Source organism: Cyrtonyx montezumae, unplaced genomic scaffold (genome assembly GCF_038088225.1).
Source record: "Cyrtonyx montezumae isolate F1298 unplaced genomic scaffold, pur_monq_1.0 scaffold_2, whole genome shotgun sequence".
NCBI classification, from domain to species: domain Eukaryota; kingdom Metazoa; phylum Chordata; class Aves; order Galliformes; family Odontophoridae; genus Cyrtonyx; species Cyrtonyx montezumae.
Window position 1 is genome coordinate 827,841 of NW_027071936.1, and position 17,969 is coordinate 845,809.

Here is a 17,969-nt window from a genome sequence, read left to right on the forward strand (position 1 = left end):
CACAGTAATTACATTCTCACGCCCTAAAGGCAATACTGTCTGAAGCAGCACATTTTTAGGTCATTTCATAAACCTTCAGAGACTCTAGTTTTCCAAATGGATTTCAAAACACTAATATTAAAGTTACTTAAATTATAACTAATCCACAGGGTCTTCATTTTAAAAACAGGGAAATAAACTTGGTCAAGCAACAATTGATAGTACTTAATTGTAGCTGTACACAGTCCAGGCAATACTTCACACATTAGTTATGTCTGATCTTCCCCACAAGGGAAAACGTGGGTCCTCAGGAGCCCAATACTAGAAATGACAACTCTTGACCCGAGGGTTTTTGCTTTGTTTATTTTTTTCTTATGATTTTAAATATCAGGTTTTATATTCGTGGAAGCTGCAAGGCAAAATTAACATATTTCATAAACGCAAGAAATTCTTTTGACCCTTAGATGACTCAAAACTTTTCTCACAATTATTTAGCAGCATGAGCTACTTTCCTAATGAATCATGGAGAATGAATGAGAAAATATCTGCAGAAATAATTTTAAAATCTTCCACATATTAAACAGCTTTATATTTTCAAAAGAAGCTCCAGATGTGCACAAGAATTACACTTGATTTGTGAATGGCCTAAAAAAAATCATTTACCTTTTTTTTTTCTGGCCTTGCAGCACTTCAGTTTGCTGTCATGCTCTAATTCTTCTAGTTGAAAGGAGACACATGGGGGAAGATTCTGATCCTTGGTTTCTAACTTATAAGAGTAACACACCCTCCTAGACAGTCAGTGAAGCTGTCAGAGTGCACTTTGAAGTGAGTAAATTAAACACTAAAAGCCAGAATGGACGCCCTCTTAGCAAAGCATCTTCATAAGTCATCCCAATAATAGAAATGTACTTAGAAATGAACAAAGGAGAATCCCATCCATGTAGAAAACATACAAAATATCCAACACACTTTTAACTCCATCAGTGATGATAACAGCTTTTTTTCTCTTGCCCACAACTTCATAGCTCATGAGTCAATTGGAGGACCCACAATACCTCACACTGTTCCAGTTCACAAAGTTTAACAGAACAAAAACTTTAAAGCACCCCCCAAAGTTTTCACGTACACTATCTAGATAATTAGTATGACAGCTCTTAATTATCAGCAGCTAATAAAGGTTTTCTGCTACTCCTGATTGGTAATACTCTTTCAGGCAGACCTAGTATTAGGGAGAAGCCATAGTTCCAATAGCAGCCCACACAGCTACAGTCACCACATAGAAGAAAAATTGATAAAAAAAAGTTAGTTTTTTCAAAAGCATTATAAAGTAACATTGTTAGAGTCAGGAAGAAATGTTGTGATTATTTATCAGCAACATCAGTTGTAGAACAGAAAACTGAACAGAAACCAGGCTAATAATAATAATGGGCCTCTGGTATTCCTACGGAAAAGTCAGAGACGGTAAACATCACAAGACATTCTGGACCGATTACAAAGGCCACTACAATAGCACCACATTGCACTATATTCCATATGAAAATGTACACAGGTATTTCAGAATGGAGCATATACATCCAGATTGCTGTTAGTCACATTGGTTAAATGTGAGGTTATTTGCACTGTTGAGACTAAGAAGATTCAGATCAACTTGGATAACTTTGTTGTACACTGAATTCTTTAAACATCTGAATTTAACTGTGTTGCTGATCGTTAAACAATGATTTTCAGCACAAGTTTATTGCAAATATAAATGCTATAGGACACCTAGTCTCTCTTGGTATTTACTTTTTCAAAGTTCAACCTGTTTTATTTCAGTAAGATATCCCCAAATGTTTTTATAATTATTTCCATTGCATATAAACACAATATCCTGGTATTAGTAAATTAGCTTGGCTAAATATAGCAGAAGCACTCATGTTTTATGGGGCATTTTCTCTGGTATGTGGCTAATATAAATAAAATGAGCAGAGAGAGGTTGGCTGCGCTCCACGGACATTACATCACTTTCCCTTAATAGGAAACCTCTCTGCAACTTAACATCTTGCTTTAAACACTTAAAAGTGCCCGCAAAGTCTTCAGTGAGGATCATCATATAAGGCCAGTAGTTAGCTGGAAGAGACCAGAATATACAGCTGGGGCCCTCAGTGCAACCTTGCGAAGATAACCCCTAGTGAAGACCACCACTGACTTCTTAACAACTGTACAGCTACAAAAAGATGCATGCAAAATTCCAGCAAAACGCAAAGGATGAAGTTCTAATTGCTATGACTTCAGATTTCCTCTGTAACTTAAGAGAGCTACAAGTTACCGAAGACAGACCTAATCCACTGATTAAAAGAAGAAAAAAAGCAAGAAACATCTCTATTTTTATTTGCTGCTTACTCTTGGTGATCCTGAAACAGAGAAACCCACTACTTCATTCACTACTACGACATTATTTTGAAGAAACTAGTAACTTAGTGTGAAATATATCATTTGCCAAGAGCACGGTTTTGCCTCCCATGTACGCTGAGTTCTTCAGCACAAATAAATAGTACACAATAAAAGACTGCACACAATAAAAATAAATTAAATGCAGAATAAAAGTCAGTGGACCTACAAGCTTTCTTCCTGAGAAAATGATGGTCCTTTTACTCAAATGTTTGCAGTCGTTACTGAGATTGATTTTCATGTCTCAATATACAACACTAAGTCTAGCAGACAACATAGTACATGAAGAATAAAAGTGCCCAGAAGAATTTATGCTCGTGACACACTGAATGTAAACATAAGTTGAAGCAATTGTATTTCAAATGCACACTTGCAGAGCAAAAATCAAAATCTAGCTTCAAGTCTGCATAAAGTATTTGCTGGCATGGAATTTTATTGAGAGCATAATCTATTTAGGCACTGTCACGCAAATAAAAATGTATTTACCACAGTACAAAAAGTCAGAGTAGGTCATTTTGTTCTCTGTTTTTCCAGAAACTTTGAAAGGAGTTCACTGAATGTCTCCTACAGTGCCAGCTGGGCTGCATATAATCTTTGAAAATTCACACCAAACATTGCCATGTTTGCATCAGAGACACTCAGGAAAGAAAATGTCCATCAAGTAAAGGTATGCAGCAAATAAATGTAAGATAGAACATGTTTCAAACCACTTCAAATGCTCTCAGGAAACACGCTGCCTTACAATACTGCAGATTCTATATCTCTTTTACTTAGCAAGACATCCCCAGATAGTTACACCATCTTTCACATCCAATTACTGATCTCACAATGGTTTAAGATTCTTACGACAGAAAAAGCAAGTGAAATAAAAGCTCAAAGTAACCCTAGAACTGAGTTGTTTTCTTCCTGGCTGACGGTTTTGTTTGTTTGGCTTTGTCTTTTTTTAACTCAGATCTGTTCACTGCTTCAGATTAAAGAGCAGCCACACGTAGAACAAGCATCTGATAGTCAGGCCTTCTGTGGGTCACGCTGCTCATGAGGAATCACCTTCCAAGCCAGGGTTTGTGAAGTCATTCCTTTCATTTGTAATCAAGAAGGACAAGAAAGAACTTCTGTGTCCACTTTATCTCTGAATGGCAGCATCTAAACAAGATCTTCAACTCACACATGCATTTACAACGCAATTGCCCTATAATTAATGAAGTCCTCATTCACATTTAAGTCAAAGTTCAAGTTACAACCAAGAGTAAATTTCAGCTCAATCACTGAAAAAGTTTAAAAGATTCCAAATGAACTTGTGCAGCATTAGCACACTCTCTCAATACTCAGTAGAGGCCTTCATATCACCAAACATGAAGATGAATAACTTGAGACTCGAATGCCTGAATGACAAAGGTATAATAACAATGTTCACCTGATGAGTTTCATCTTCACTGTACCTTTATTGATCAGTGAAGCAGCTCTTTACTAAGCAACTGAATTTTCTCTGTTCTTAAATTACATGCCAAGTCAGCAAACAGTCATTTTCAAAAATATTTTAGCAGTGCTTCCAGTTAACACATACTTTTCACAAAAAGTTAGGGAAAAAGAGGAATTGAATTAGATTGAAAACACAATTTTAAACAATCTGATAGCTATATTTACCTAGCATTACTCAAATCTAAGTTATAAGACTTCACTAAGACCTACAAAATTAGGTACCACAGTCTTTACTAAATAAATAGCTACCAATTCTCATTTCACAGAGCCACAGAACTGTAGAGGTTGGAAGGGACCTCCAGAAATCAAGTCTAGACCCCTGCCAAAGCAGCTCCCCAGCCCAGGTTGCACAGCTAGGTGTCCAAGCAGGTCTTGAACATCTCCAGAGGATACTCCACCACCTCTCTGGGCAGCCTGTGCCAGTGCTCCATCACTACACTGTAAAAGTTTAAAGTTTTAACTGTTGTACTGTGTTGCACTATCATTTTTCAAACAAAGAAAATATCTGCTAAAATCAGTCACAATGGAAAAGAACTCAACTGTCAGTCTCTTCTGCTCATCTATCAAACACTATTACTACACAAGTTTGCCTACTTTAAATATGAGCCACATAAGGAACTGATATGCTAGGTTGACATATACACACCATAATCACTATGTTCAAGCTTATCACAGGAAAAAACAAGCTGTAATAGGTTTCCAAACTTGTGTCAAGGAATTCAGGAATGTAGACCAGTAGCATGTTTTTTCAGGCACACAGGCATTCTGTCGAAATTCTAATGGGAGAAATGGTAATTATCTCAGAAAAATCAGGCAACTTCGTCTAAACTTCATTTAAACAAACCTGAAAGTTCACCTTTAGGAGTTTATCCGTATATTACAATAATTTGTCTCAAATTTTGATCTCTGATTTAAGAATAATTTTGAAGCATTAAGCATCTCAGCAAACTGCCTTCACAGTGCACAGAAATACCTGAAGATGTCAAGGTTTACAAACCCAGATCCTCAGTTTAATTTCAGTCACTACTGACTGGACTGAAAACATCTGATTAGAATTTGATAGTATGGTTTAAGTGAGTCAGCCTCTATACTGAGTTCCCAGAAAGGTTGTGACAGAATCTGAATATGCTACCTTGTGTCCTTGGTGTCACATTGGAAATCTCAAATATTTAGATCACAGGCAATGTTTTACAAATCCAGGTCATCCATTACGTGTTTAAAAGAGAAAAGTATGGTGGAACTCATGCTGTCTGCAACTGAACTTTCAAGCTACGAACAAAGTAGAGAATTAACTGCCTTTATTCTCAACAAAGCACCTTGCAATGAAATACACAAAATCCTACCAATACCGTGGAAGATATCAACACAGTAATTTTCAAGTCTACTTCCTGTCCTTACGCTGTTTTACGTTAAGGAGACGAAAGGGAATAAATTCCAACAGCAAAGCAGCTAGAGAAAGCACTTGAGCTACTGAAGACACAGCTTCATTAGCTGCACAACAAAGTGTTGTAACATTGCCGCAACGTTTGTTTTTCCTAAACAGCACATAGGCCATAAGGGCCGTGTACTTGACTGTGTACTTTACAGCCTGGTCCCCCCATCACCTAGCCTGAGGAGCCCATCAGAATACATCACTGCTCCTTCAGTTCACATAGTTGCTATTTCTCTCAAATGAAACCTAGGCAAATGAGGAATTCCAGTCTAGTTTCAACAACCACCAGCTCTTAAGACCCAGCACCGTGGGTTACACTCTGCAGTACGCTGGTGCTAACAATAACATCAAACACTAATACAACTACAGGATCTCTTCGCATCAGAAGAATTTGTTCATAACACTACTTCCAAATGGAAACTGTTGGGATACTGACACGTTTTCTCCCAAAACCTTCATAATTTCATACCATTAGCCAACACATCAAAGAAAAAAAGACTGTTCTCCCAGTTTCAACTTTTGCTAAGTGAATGTGAATAAGACAGTAACACTCAACCTAAGAAGAACCATGAATATATAAAACACAGTTTCAGGTACTATAAACATATTTAACATTTTTTTAATTGTTCATACCCTTTGAACTTCTTGCTTTATTACTGCTATCTAACCATTTGACTGTCTGGGCTATAAAACAGAAACAAAAACAAACAAAAACAAACCCATACTAATGAAATATTCCCACTACACAGAAATCTGTGGAAAAGAATATTAATTTTACATTAAAATATGACTTCTGCATTAAAAAAAAAAAGCTTTCAGAACAAGATTTCAAGCCAAAACGAATTAAATCCTGGGAAGCATTTTACAACGAAGTCTCAGGAAAAATATACCACTACCCAGTAAGTAGCTGCTTAGAAAGACTAGAAATATGCTACAGACCAGCAGTTATCTCCATCAGTAGCTACCAAGTATCATTTAACTAGCTGCGGATTAACAAGCTCTTGTATTAATTTGCTGCAGGAGTTTCATCTCATGGTACCAAAGCCTAGAAATATCTGCTGTTTTTCCCTGACGAGCAGCAAAGGGATCAGCAGACTTGCCTACGGGTATAGAAGAGGTACTTCTGCCACAACAGACACTCTTAGCTACAGATGTATACTAGATGTATACAGATGTGAACTACAAACATACACACATAGAGCTAAAAAGGTATAAATAATGAAAGTTAATACTTGCTAGAAACAATGCTGATAACCTGCTAACATTCCCAGCCATTGGCAACAACATACCAATCCCAATTTTACTTGGGAATAAGAACCCAAGCTAGACATCTACTCATACCATAGAAAAACCCTACTGTCTTGAAATGAGAAGATGATTTAAAAGATAATTACTCAAGAACACTGGACAATATATTCTACTGTCACAGCAAAATTACTCATCTAAAAAAGGAACTGACATGATTTAATCAAACTAAAAGTACGATGCTTTATTTCTAACACATACTCTTTTCCCCACAGCACGCTGACATGCGTGTTAGCATGCAATATCCATGACAGGCCCTCGTACAACATAAGACCTAATAACAGGTAGCAAGGATGTTATGCAGACAGCAATTTACAGGACAACCAATTTAAACTTGAATGTGAAGATTCCTGAGTGCCCAAGGAAAAATCTGAAATGTTGAACCGCTTTTCAGGCTGATTAGGGGAATATATTTTTCACATATCTCACATCTTCCAAAAAGCCCTTAATCTAAAGCTGCTTTCCATCACCTCCAACCAGCCCTGTAAGCAGCATGCTGCAGCTTCCACCACTGACTATGAAACATTTATGAAAGCTTAAATTATGGCACAAGCTCTGCCAATGTCACGGGTTTTAGCAGTGATTTTCTCTAGCTTTGCTTACTTAGTACAGCTACTCTATAATCAACTCCACACTGCTGGAAACTTCACAGACATATCAAACCCTTTAGGAAAAAGATTAGATACTTCACATAATATTTTATGTTCACATAAATTCATTCAAGTTCCCCCTCCAAACTTTCATATTCTACAGATCAGTTTCCTGCTTAAACGCATTCCAATTCCATTCTGCTCTGCTCTTTATCAATGAGCTTGTTACTGTAAATATTAGCATTTCAAACAGTTTCTCTAGTTTCGTACTCACACAAGAATTCACTCAGCAAAGCCTGTCTTTCGCATCGGTAGCCATTAATGCTTCAAGTGCAAACATCTATCTTCTTAATCCAAAAAAGGACATACTGTGAGTGCAGTGTCTCAGCTGCAAGCTGATAATTAGCCTTATTGGCAGATGGAGTTCTTTTGTAAATCACTACCGCTAAGTGCCCCTAAGTCACTCTTCTTTTCCAGTTACAGTCTACCACCACAGAAGACCAAAGCCCATACCCACTAGGAATGCTTACTTAAAGCTACAGAAGTACTGTAAAATAATCTTCAGGAACGTTCTAAATGAAATATGAAGATACCTGAGAGAAAGCCTAGAAAAAAAAACAAACAAAAGGAAGATTTTTGGGAAGTCATAAAGGCTAAAGGAAACAAGTGTCTGCCTTTCCCTCAGGTTTTTAAGAAGCACAAAGGCAACGATTGAAAAGGTCTCACAGAGCAGCTGTATAGCAATCGCAGAACCCCTTTAAAACGACAGCTCATGCTTCAGAAAGCATTGCTGCCTCTCTCCTTAAAAGAATTCTGAGAGTCAAAAAAAAGTTTAAGAGTCCTCAATCCCAGCCTTCACGTGGTTGGTGCTGAACTTCACCATCCTGGGAATGGTTCCATCATATGTTGGTCTGCATACCACAGGACACGCCTTCGACATCAAGAACAGACTGCTGCAATGTGCTCTACTGAGGGCTGCAGAGAAGGCTCATTTCTCGCTTGCAGCTGGTTGCTGAGGGCAATTGTACTACTCAGGAGAGAGCAAGGACAAAATGGAAGAGACTGATTTCTGAGACTTCTGCTCATTTTTTTAAGAGTTCTTGATAAGATTCAGATCAATGTTGTTCTTCACGTTCCAGGACACGTTCTTTTACCTGTTATTATGACCACTAAATGTTGACGGGTTAGAAACAAAGGATTTTAAAGTTTATAAAAATCTCAGAAACATGTCAAAATGCTGCTTTACAGACCAGAGAGAACAATAGGACTAACCTCAGATGCAGCAGCTGAAAGTTCATTTTCTGTTTATGAAAACACTGACATAACATCATTGTTTCACGTTAACATGCACCCTTTGCCTCTCCGTTCATATAAGCAAATGCACATGCAATGCTTTTCCTGAAAACTCTCATATTCAGTGAGCACAGAAACTAAAACAGAACTTCTATCAAAAAAACTTTTTTCTTTCTTTCTTTACAGGGTGTTTTAACAAAAACCAGAGAATGGAAGCAATCATTTTACAGAGAAGTCCTGAGGAACAACTTAAGAAAACTTAAATACTTAGTAACCTTAAAATCTCTAGCAGAAGTTCCACAGCCACAGAAGATAAAAGAGTGGTAACTACATGTAATATCCTAGAGACCCATAAGGCAACACAATGTATTTTCAATGCAGTCTGAACTTGCATCGTCTCACATTATTAATTGGATTTCATGTCTGTAGGAGCTAACAAAAGATGTCGCTCTTTTTCCACATCACGTACAGACCTCCAGATTTATATGACTGAAAGATCCTGAATGTTCATAGGAAATAAAGACTTCCTCCCTAAGACATAGCCAAACAGTACAGCAAACTACTTAGTACCTGAAAAAATAGGCTACAGGATTTATATGTGAAAGAGTAAACATGACTTGGTGAAAATGTTGAACCTAGGCATATGAGAATTATGATGAATGTGTATAATTAATAAGGTAACTTCAGAAAGTGAAGAGACGTAAAATTTGGTCATATCAAACAAAGAAACCTCATCTGTGAAGAACGAAACACAGAATTCTTCGGTTTGTCACTAAAAGTTATCAGCAGTTTAGAGAGTAGGAAGTTAGCTCATTCATTCCATAATTTTTGATGAACAGTTCTCAAGCCCAGATACTTGTCCTGAAAAAGCTCAAAAGGTGCCTGTAGCTATGCATCAGCACCTCTGTCAAGTGTAAACACCAAAACATCCTGTAACTTTTTGATATACGTATGGTTTCAGGCAACTGAGATTTGCATAGAAGTAAACGGCATCATCCTGCAACAGACTCACCATCAGTAAAACAGTACCAAGTAACTTATGCTTTCATTATAACCCATGAAAATTCTCACAGGAAACATGGATTACATGTTAGCATCTGTATTACATGATAGCATCTGAAAATACCTATTACACAAAATATTATGACTACCTCCGAGGTTTTCAAAACTTCATGTATATTACAATACTAAAAAAACAAACAACAACAACAAAACCACTAGATCTTTGGTCACAACATAATAAAGCCGTGAGGCAGGGTGCCCTCCAGAAACCTTCAAACCCTGAAAAGAAAAGCTTTATTTTTCATAGCCAAAATAAGTACAGCGATGTAGGCTGGAAGAAATACAACACCGCTAGGTTTCTATTCAAGGAAACTCTCCATCAATATGAACAAAACGTTTTTTATGTTGCCTTGGTGAAACTGCTCTGCTAGCCAAAGTTGGACCTATTAAAATTGTTTTGCGCTTTAATAGCAGCTTTAAACAGATCATCCCCACGAGTCAGATACAGATTTTTACTCATGCTTTGTACGTGGACACACACACATATACTCATGCACTATATATATATATGCACACACAGAAACAGACTCACACCCTCTCCTCTCATGAAAAGGTTTTGAATTAGCTGTTCTTTGAAGAGAGAAACATGCGTTTTGTATACACCTATATGTACAAATGCACACAGTCCTTGGAATGGAACTGAAAACATTCTTTCTAGTGACTACTTCTGTACTGTGATTCAGCCTGCACAGAGTAACTAATTCATTAGTGGAGTAAGTGCTTAAAAGGACAACAAAATCCAACTACTAAAAGAACACAACTACTTTTAAGTACAGGTCTTCCAAGAGGAGTGCAAGGTGCAAAGATGGGTAGAAAGAAGCCCAATTTAAATCTTGGCCTAAAAAACACAAACAGCCTTTCCTGAGAAAAATTGCTGTAGCACATGCAGGTCTTGATTTAAACCAGATTCCTGCATTCAGTTTGCCTGGAGAACAGGGGTCAAGCTTCTTAAATGATTCTGAAGCAGAAGAATCACAACTGAACTAGACCAACTCTGAAGGTCCCTTCCAAATGAACTACTGTACCCTATGCACCACAGAATGGCTTGAGTTGGAAGGGACCGTAAATACCATGTGGTTCCAACCACCTTGCCATCAGGCAAAGACACCTCTCACTAGACCCCAGCCAACCTGGCCTTAAACACCTCCAGAGATGGGGAATCCACAATGACTTTGTGCAACTTGTTTGACATAGGCCTATCTTTCTTGCCAAGGTCCCCGTAAGATGGCAACCCTTCCCCAGAACATGTCAACTGCAGCACTCAGTTTGGTGTTGTCAGCAGACTCACTGAGGGCGCGCTCAATCTCACTTTCCTCATCACCAACAAACATGCTGAACACCTCTGGTGTTAAATAGTTGGGTAAAGAATCACATACAAACAAAAAAAAAAACACCAAAAAGGAAACAAAGCACAAAAAACCATTATCTTTTTATTTCACTAGAGCCTCAGTTATGAGCTCATAAGATGCTTCTCCAGACCACTACGTATTGCTTGCATGCATTTCTTGGTCTCCAAAGCAGATTACTCTTCATTATAGCAAAGGAATGCTTTTTAAATTGCAATTTTAAAATTAAACGCAACTAATAGAACCTTCACCCAACTTCAGTGTTTTTAAGACAATGTTCAGTCAGCTTCTTGTAAATGCAGAGATTAGAAGAATCTTGCCTGAGACCATAGAAGCATGGAGTCCAACTCTGATGACCTAAACTTAATTCCTTGTGTATTCCACTATTTACATGCATACATCAGGTACTTTGCTCTGCCAGTATATACAGCAGCATATAAGGCAATATTACCTTTCACTTTGAATTTGATGGAGTTAGTCTGTTACTTGGTAAAAACACTGACATCACTTAGAACGTGCTGAACAAATTGGTTCCAAAGGATGGCTCTAGGACAGTGCCCCATTCTAAAAGTTTATATAAGTTGGTCAAAGATTTCTTACTCAAACCATCCCTGGAAAAACAAGCACAGTACACAGATTCGTTTGCTTTTTGGCTCATCTCATGCAAGCATACCACAGAGAAAAAGGGCTAGCAGTAAACTGAGCCCACTGCTTTTTTTTTTTTTCTCCTTTTAATTTTTTAACCAAACACTATTTATATTGAACTCCTTCCCTTCGTGGAAAGGAAAAGTGCTGGGGAGTACCATATACAATACATCAATTACAATCACTTTCTGCTTCAATAAAGGAAATACAAACTTCCTGTCTTGGCAAATGCTCGAATATCTTGAGCATGTGGGAAAATGACCACGTTAAATGTCTAGACTGCAATGTGTAAGAAAAATATTTCCTAAGTTTCCTATTCACGTGCTTATCCAGAAAGTATACTTCAGGTACCTTAATTATTAGTTAACCTTCTAAGATAGTTGCGGTAGCACAAATAATATTGTTTGTGTTTAATTATCTGTAAAGCTCTAGGAAGTTCTAACAGTTATGGCCACAGAAGACTGCCTTCTTTACTTCCCACAGAATAAGAAGTTAAAATGAATCTTCCAGGTGGACTGTGACTTGGTTAGTAACTAGTCCGTATATATTCTTACACTCTCTATAATTCCTCCAAGAGTATGTAACTGACACTATTAACTCCTTGTTTGGTATTGCTGGTGCAGAGCGGGAGCTTCACTCCAAGGGGTGATGATTAGTACACCATCTAGCACTGAAATGTTATCTGTTAAGAATATGGGAATATTTCCAAGATAGAAGATGATTGATGCATATAAAATTCCATAGGCATATTTTTATTAAAGACAATTCCCAGGATGAAAGACTTCCACCCAAAGACTATGTTATCAAGAATATATGGGACTATCAGTTAACATATTATCTTACCCTAGAATCTTTACTGGGAAAATAAGCATCAACCCTTCTCCAGTCAGTAAAGGTCTGGTAGACCCCCAGGTATTAGAGCACTTCTTTCTTGGAAAGTAAACAGCAAACAGAAACACACAAAAATTTAAAACATTTTTTATGGAACCTATGTAACAAATAATACATAAGCTTATCTTCATCTTTCAAATAGCTCCTTCTCACCATGCTCCATGCACTGCCCTCATCTACACATATTCATCTTTGAAACTCGCCTTTGTAAAATAGTTTTACCTTCATGCTTTTTGGGTTTATTGACCATCACTATATCTACAAGAAATAATACTATACACAGTAAATCTGCATAGAGGTTACCACACTGCCTGATGCTCCACTTTACTTGCAGGTACATGGGCTCACACTAGTGAAAATAAAATCACAAAGCAGCTACTTAGACCACAGCTGGCAGAGATATTAGTTTGCTATGTGAAGCGTACAATAGTTTCCCATGAGATAAATGGTGTTTTTTAAAATTTATTTATTTTACAAACTACATCAGCTTACTAAGAATCAGTTAAGGCAATTCTGTCCATGACCGTTTTGAAGCAAAAAAAAAAAGAAAGTAACTCTATATAGTACAGAAACAAGGAATTTAAGTTTAAGTGGATTGTCCAGCACCCTGCCCCACAGATCTGCTCCAATTACACTGCTCCCTCTCTCTCTTACAATACCCAAAGGCTGACAGCTGAACATTACTCATCAAATTTACCACTGTGTCCTTACAAAAACAGAGGCACACTGTTCCAACATGGCTAACATAGATCTTAAAAATGGGCGCTGCAGTCATAGGGATCACAAAGCTGCAACCTTGCTCCCATTAGCGAAGAGACTGCCTTTTCCTGCCCTATACAACCATCATATATGCTGGAATCACTCTTTAGTGGCAGAGCAGGGAATACTGAATTCTTTCTTCTGCCTAGAACTGTAGTTCCACCTTATGCTGTCTAAACTAAACAATAATTGCTTAAGAATAGTATTCTGCAATTATTTCTATGTGACAATCATCACAATCTCTGCAAAGAGAAAACTACAGTCTTGCACTTGTCAAAATCAATATGCCCACAGTAATATGTGCAAAGGTGTCCAGCAAGATGAACTTGACTGGAACACAGGTAACTGACTGGCTCTTATAAAGAAAGAGAAATTTAAAGTGATTTTAAGATAGAAAATTTAGTAGGGCTTCATTATGTACAAGAATACAAAAATATACATTTACAGGAGTGCCTTTCAATGGTACCCTGATAAACCAGCTGCTTACTTAAAATACACTTTAACTTATGAAACAGTTTTTAACTGACCCTCCCACCCCTCAAAAAAACCAACACAACTGCTTGGTGCTCACAGAGCTGCATGAAAAGCCACACATATGCGCCAACTGCTAAAATAAACCAAAACATTACCATGCATCCATTGCCGATTTCAGAAAAGCTATGTCAGATTCCAGCATATGGTAATCGTTGGCCAATTCTGACTCTGTGACACATAGTTTCTACTATTGCAAAGATGAGGGAAACATTTTTTATCCCAATGAGATGCTTCTACGAACAAAATCGTACCTGAGTATATCTAGAAGTTTAAAAAAGTTGTAAGAACATCTGTAAACATCCAACCAAGCCTTCCTGGTTTCCTTTACTCAAAATCCTTTCCATTTAGTCCTATATTCCTGCACATGGTTTCTCCTTCTGGCCAGCCAAAAAATAAAACTAAAAAAATAAAGAGTGCCAGAATAGTATATCACAGACAGTTCTTCCAGGTTTTGTTCCCTTTCCTAATGCAGGATACAACAGAATTTCTCATCAAGTTCTGTTCTCGCAAGTATTTGCCCCCTTTTATCAACATAAAGTGTCCTAACATACAACCAGTGAACAGGGCTTCAGAGCCATTACATTTTTATATAGTTATATATAACTGGTATCAAGAGGATGAAAAAAATATATCTTAATCCCTCTACATCTGGCATGCAAGGTAAATCAGTGGATACTGAAAAACCAGGCTTCCTAACCAATACCATTGTTGCTTTTCTCACCTCCACCAGATTTTGGTGCACGTAGACCTGGGAGTGGACAAATTAGTCCATATATAACACATCGCATGGAGTTAGTTTTACAATTACAGGTTTGGTCACAGGAATCTTAGTTTCAGTTCAATACTGCCACAGAATACCATGGAAAAAAAAGGTTTCTTGACCTCAGAGCCCAGTGAAACACAGAATGCGCCCACACCTATTTTTAGATGTATGTTCTGCACTACCCTATTCCTTAATATAAAGCTGATCCAAGCGTTCCAACAGCAGACAGGGGTTTCTCTTTTGATAGCCAGTGCATTTCTCTGCTTTCCAAGTTCCAGTAAGCACATCATTATAAGAAAGGCCAGCCTTACTTTCCCCAGCCTTCTTACTAATTATACGCCTGCTGCCAGGAAACTTACTTTTTTTTTCCTCTTCACTACTAAAACTCAAACAAACGCCTGCTGCGAACTTAAAAAGTGAAGTAAGTAATAACAACTTATATATATATATTAAAAAAACCCTCCACAGCGGTTGGTGTTACAAGTCAAAGTTACTAGGTAACACGGAATTCCTCGCAGCGCTCGGTTATAAACACGGAGCACAAAGCCAGCTGCGCGAGTACGGCTCTGCTAAGGCACCAAATATGTCTTCCTCACCAACTCACGAATTCCACAGGACGAAGCCCGGCATTTTCAGGGTTAATTCGGGTCATTTTGGCAACGAGCCGCGGACGATTTCTCATAGCACCGAGCCCTCCTCACCCGGCCAACCCCGTTTCCACCGGCCTCCGACCAAGAAAGCCGCTGGAGCTTCCGCAGAGCGCTCTCATCTCGGCGCTAACAGGACTGAGCAAACTTCAGCAGCAAGCCTCATCCGCGGAGCATCCCTTCCGCACGGGCAACGCTCAGCAGGCGGCCGAGGACGGCAAGCGAAGCGCCGAGACCGCGGCTACGGCTATTGTTGAAAGGGGCCAGAGAGAGCCATGCAAAGAGCAGCACGGGACAACGCGCTCGGCACCGCGCTCCGGCCCGCCCCGCCTCACCTGCGCAGCTCCGGCGCTCAGCTCACTCATCGCCCGGCGCGGCTCCGCGGGCCGGGGCGCAGCGCGCCGCAGGTAACGGCGCTATATAGGGCGGGCGGGCAGCGCGCTGCAGCCGCTGAGCCACTGCCGAGCTTCCCGCCCCGGCTGCTTCACGATAAGAGTCGTGCACCGCCCCGGGCCGCCCGATGAGAGCGAGAGGCGTTGCCGGGCTGCTGGGAACGGCGGCTTTCTCGCAGCGAATCACCGACGGCGGAGCTGCGTGCTGCCGGAATAAAAAGGCTCAGGCGCCGGACAGCTCGTTTTGCATCCTCCAGGAACTCGGAACCGGGATCACCAGGCGCTCTGGGACGCCCCACGTAGCGACACCAAGGTTCGCCCCAAAGCTCGGGGCAGTTTCTCTGTCGAGGAGAAATCCCCGGGTTCCCACACCACTTCTGTCTGCGTGGCACAATGACGACACTGTAACATAGGACCTTGGAGGCTACATCTCAAATCTATCTTATCATGTTTTAAATACCTTATGTTCTAAAATATCACTTGTACCACCACTCGTGACTATCAGCTCCTGGGTTTTCCAGTCCAACTGCATTCAGAACTTGTTTCCTCAGAAAACCCACAGCACTCTATTACATTTTAGACGCCTATCTTACTATCTTCTGTGTCGTCTCACCAGTCAGAGAACAGCATCAGAGCTCAGAGAACACATACCGCGAGCTATGAAACCATTTTGCAGTCTAATGACACAAACCGACCCAAAGTGCCAATCACTCATTTCCGAGATGCTAATTGCTACCACACGCTTCCCTAAAGGCATCATTTGGAGCCAGATCCTTTGGTGCCTTGTTCCCCACAGGCACATAAGGACTTAAGAATAGATTTCTATTTGAATCCACTTGGGCTGGATTCAGATAACATGGCAACGTGGGTTTTGTGGGGAAGTGAAGAGTACAACAGATCATCAACAAGATCTACATACACATGCACTCAAATCAAGCCAGGCACATTCAATAAATCCATGCAGAAAATTTCTATCCTTAAATCCATGCTTAATCCAGTGTGGTGATCAGTGGTATTGCTTGGATTTTCTTTTATATGGACAGTCACAAAGCATATGAACAGAAACATATTAAGTATTTTAGACAATAGTTAAAAGATTATAAGTGCCTTTCTTCCTTTGTTCTGCTCTGTTTTCCAAACTGTGCACCCAGCTCTGGGTGCCTGGAATCCGTCGGACTCACACAAGAGCATCATCATGGCTACTGTTCTCCAACCAATGCGAGCAGTCAAGATGAGCAAGGTCAGAGACAGTTCAATCTACAGAGAGCCGTCACTGAAATGCAGGGGTTGGAAGGAACATCAAGAGAACGAGTCCAATCCCCCGGTAAACGCAGGTATTTCCCCTACAACAGGTCACATTGGTAAGCATCCAGATGGGTCTTGAATATCTTCATGCAAAGAGACACCACAACCTCTCTCTCTGGGCAGCCTGTTCCAGCACTCAGCCAGCCTTAATGTAAAAAAGTTCTTCTGCCTGTTAGCACAAAACTTCCTACGTTCAAGTTTCACACCATTGCTCCTCGTCCAATCGCGAGCCTGGTCTCATCCACCTGGTCTACGGAGCTGCCTGGGCAGGAGGGTTGGTTTAAATGATCCCTAGAGGTCCCTTCCAACCCCTCCAGTTCTGTGATTTACATCCCACCTTCCTGTAGATGTTTATAAACAATTATCAGATCCCCCTCAGTCTTTTTATCCCCTGGCTGCACAGACCCTGGATACATAGCCTTTCCCCTTACGGGAGGTGCACCAGACCCTTTATCATCTTTGTGGTCCTCCACCAGACTCCTTGTAGGAAATCCCTGACTTTTTCGAACTTGTGAGCCCAAAACCTGATGCAGTAGTCTAAATGTGGCCTCAGCAGGGCAAAGTAGAGGGGGAGGGTCACCTCCCTTTGACCTGCTGGCCATGCTCTTGTTAATGCACCCCAGCATCCATTGGCCTTCTGGGCCACAAGGGCACACTGCTGACTCATGGCCAACCTGTCATTGACCAGGACCCCCAAGCCCTTCCCTGCAGAGCTCTCCAGCAGGTCATTCCCTAGCTTGTACTAATGCACGAGGTTATTTCTCTCCAGATGGCAAGACTCTATGCTTGCTCTTGTTCAACAACGCAGGAAGCAGGAGTAAAACTTCCCTTGCTTCCCTAAGCCCATTTTTACCCCTCTCTTTACCTAGCCCTCTTCATGACTCAGAACTCACTTCTACCACACTTGAGCATTCCAGCATGCACCTGGGAGATCAGAAGCACACTGCTAACTAGAAAAAAAGAGGGAGAAATAAAACATCTCCCCATGGCTAGAACAGAATGACAGGCCAGAACCTGGCAGTGAGAAAACTGGCACTGCACTGATACTCTGCTTCCAGTTCTGGTACATGCCTAGGGGAAAAAGATGGTAGAACCACAGAATCATAGAACCACCAAG

At 40.0% G+C, this 17,969-nt stretch overlaps 1 protein-coding gene across 3 annotated transcripts in view; it reads right to left on the reverse strand.

Annotated features, from left to right (window-relative positions):
- PALLD (palladin, cytoskeletal associated protein) overlaps window positions 1-17,969 on the reverse strand; it is a 172,479-nt gene that overhangs the window by 46,523 nt on the left and 107,987 nt on the right. Inside the window, exon 1 of one of the 3 annotated variants that reach the window (XM_065736210.1) lies at window positions 15,113-15,177. The exons of the other annotated variants lie outside the window; for them this stretch is intronic. Within the exon in view, the coding sequence (XP_065592282.1) occupies window positions 15,113-15,138 (26 nt within the window). The 5' untranslated portion in view covers window positions 15,139-15,177. Of the gene's footprint in view, window positions 1-15,112; window positions 15,178-17,969 lie in introns of those variants that run through there. 3 annotated transcript variants of the gene reach the window in all.